Source organism: Cyprinodon variegatus, unplaced genomic scaffold, assembly GCF_000732505.1.
Source record: "Cyprinodon variegatus isolate N-32 unplaced genomic scaffold, C_variegatus-1.0 Scaffold1311, whole genome shotgun sequence".
NCBI classification, from domain to species: Eukaryota; Metazoa; Chordata; class Actinopteri; order Cyprinodontiformes; family Cyprinodontidae; genus Cyprinodon; species Cyprinodon variegatus.
The window spans coordinates 121,693-124,292 of record NW_015151764.1 but is presented as its reverse complement, the minus strand read 5'-3'; the positions used below and the strand labels follow the sequence as shown (position 1 = coordinate 124,292).

General features: G+C 44.3%; 1 protein-coding gene across 1 annotated transcript in view; it reads right to left on the bottom strand.

Annotated features, from left to right (window-relative positions):
- LOC107102749 (talin-1-like) overlaps positions 1-2,600 on the bottom strand; it is a 60,225-nt gene that overhangs the window by 30,679 nt on the left and 26,946 nt on the right. The window contains exons 18-20 of the mRNA XM_015402165.1: positions 770-936; positions 560-688; positions 366-479 (exon numbers count right to left, since the gene is read on the bottom strand). Coding sequence (XP_015257651.1) covers positions 366-479; positions 560-688; positions 770-936 — 410 coding nt within the window. The remainder of the gene's footprint in view (positions 1-365; positions 480-559; positions 689-769; positions 937-2,600) is intronic.

The window sequence follows — 2,600 nt, the reverse complement described above, 5'->3', positions numbered from 1 at the left end:
GATCTGGTGAACTGAAAAGTGACCTGAGATGACATGATGTGAATTGGAGCTATAGAAATACACTGAATAGAATTGAATTGCAGACGATCAGATGAATGGGAAATAAGATGAAAGGTTTTCTGTTTATTTTACCATTTCAGGCGTTAATCATCTTGTTCCATTGTGTTAGAGTTACTAACCTGTTTAAATCAAGACCAAACATCCGTATTTAAAGAAGAATCAACTTCCTGTTAATGAAATGTTCTCATTGACCAGCGAAGGTCTGAGCTCCATATTCCAGGAGCGTTTCTGAAACCTATTCTTCAACCAAGTGTTAGAAACCTTTAAGGTCACCACCGTCTCCATGTGATGACATCAGAGCTCACCTTGCAGCTCTGCACCAGCTGCTGCTGTGCAGCCTGGTTCTTGTTGCTGGAGGCGGCGTGCTGGGCGGCAGCGATGGTCTGAGTGGCGGCCGCTGCCGCCTGCTTGGCTGCATTCTGGGAGAGAAGAAAGAAGGCGTTGGTTTGACGCCTGGAAGCGTTTGTTGGTGAAATGCCCCCCCGGTCATTTCCTTCACCTCCAGGTTGTTGATGAGCCGCTTCTTTATGGCATTCTGTGCCGCGGCGTTGGTGGCCATGCGCAGACCTTCTGCAGCTTCTCGCAGTTTCTGCTGTTGCTCCTCGCTGTCGGGGTTGGCGGCCGCACCCTGGAAAAAGACGACAGCTGCTGGTGAGGCGGCGAGCTAACGGACGGCTAGGCTAAAGCAGCGGTCCTGAGGGGGGCGCACCTTAGCGGCCTCCACCATCTTAGCGGTGGCGTCAGCCAGGAGTTTGGCCGCGGAGAGAAGCTTGCGGGAATTCTCCAGGTCAGACTCTCCCTCTGCGTCCATCTTGATGGCATTGACCAGATCAGACGTGGCCTGGGCGAGGATACGAGCCTGGCGCACCATCTCCCCTGGAGAGAACAATGCAAAGATTTCACCGCGCTGCTTTAGGAGCCTTTTGGCTCTGCTGTGTCAAAAATATCAATCTAAACAAGTCATTTTATCTTAAAATAAACAAAAATTTTCTTGGATTGAGGAGGTAAGAGAGACACTTTGCCAATGGAACAACATTTACATTCAAAATAAGTCTAATTTCCAGTGAATATTATCTAATCATCTTATTTTAAGAATAAAAATCCTCATTCCATTGGAAAATTAGCTTATTTACCTACTTAAATTAAGGGGAAATACATTGAATTTAAGAATGTTTTATTATTTCTTGTGTGTTGACAGTGCGGGTTGATAAAGTCACCTTTTCCAGGTTTGATCACTGATGTTTAAACTTTTAAATGTTTCCTGCCTCTGTTTTCAGGACCAATCCTGACCTGCCAGCAGCACATAACCTGCTCCTTTAATGGCCGGGCGGATTGTTCCCTTCGCCTGGCAACCTCTCCAGATCCTCTGCAACATGTTCACCTATAGCGCATCTGTTCACCTATAGCGCCTGGCTTCCTGTGCAGGTTAGTGCTCCTCATCTGGACTCACTAACATCAGCCTGAACAATCCAAGGCAAACGCTCTGAAGGTAAAATTTCAATTAATTGTTAACAATATGGCCTTCCTGAACGTCACTAAAAGTACCTTCAGAACAGAGCAGGTATACACTGCAAAAGCTTTCAAATCTAATGTAGTCAGAAAAAATACAGATTTATGCTATTTAATCACCATAAAAATGTTTCACTCAGTCAGTTTCACCTTGAAGGCCGCACCATTCTCTGCAGGATGGTGTTTGTAGCTTCTTCCATAACAAGCCAGATTCTTTCTCAGGTTTATTATAACATGTTACTGTTTAACCAAAGTGTAATTTGCTTTGACTCTGACTACTTTCCATTGTTGTCAGTAAGGAGGAACGAACGCTGCTCAGATCAGAACAGGGCTGATTATGGTGCAATAAGGACCGAATGATGAACTGATCTCCATTTGCAAAGATGTAATAAAGTGCCGACTAAGTGATCGATGCATCGATCTCCGTTTATTTAACTGGAGTTAATAGTTGAATACTTTTTTCCCACTACACTCAGTCAGTCATTTTTTTCTCAAAATAAGTTTACATTTAATTTAAGACATTTTGACAAATTCTTAGATTGTTTCTGCAGAGTAGAAAGTTTCCATATATGGGAACTTGGTGCCAAAGTGTCCATGTTTGAATAAAATTAGCTAAGAAATCAGTTTGAGAGAAGAACGGTGAAACCCGACCCTTTGTGAAACGATTAAGGGACAGAAAGAGATTCCAAAAACCCAAATCAATTGTTTTCCAGTTCCTAAACGCGCCACAGGTTGGTAGTTCTGCGATTGCATCAGTGACTGAATGTTTCCTCCTTCTGCATCCAAACAATCTGGGCTTCAATCTGGGAGCAGAGAGAGAGGAGGGGGCGGGACTTTAGCAGGAAATGGGAAAAACTAACACTCTGGTGTTGCTTGGTTTGAATTCTGGAAACCTTGGGCGTTCTAACCTCTGTGCCGTGGAGAAACGTCTGCAGCCTTTAGGAAATAAGGACGTCCTCAGAGGGACTAACATGACGAGGCAGCAAACATGTCTATAAACCAATCAAAGGCCGTACGCATCACCTGCAGCA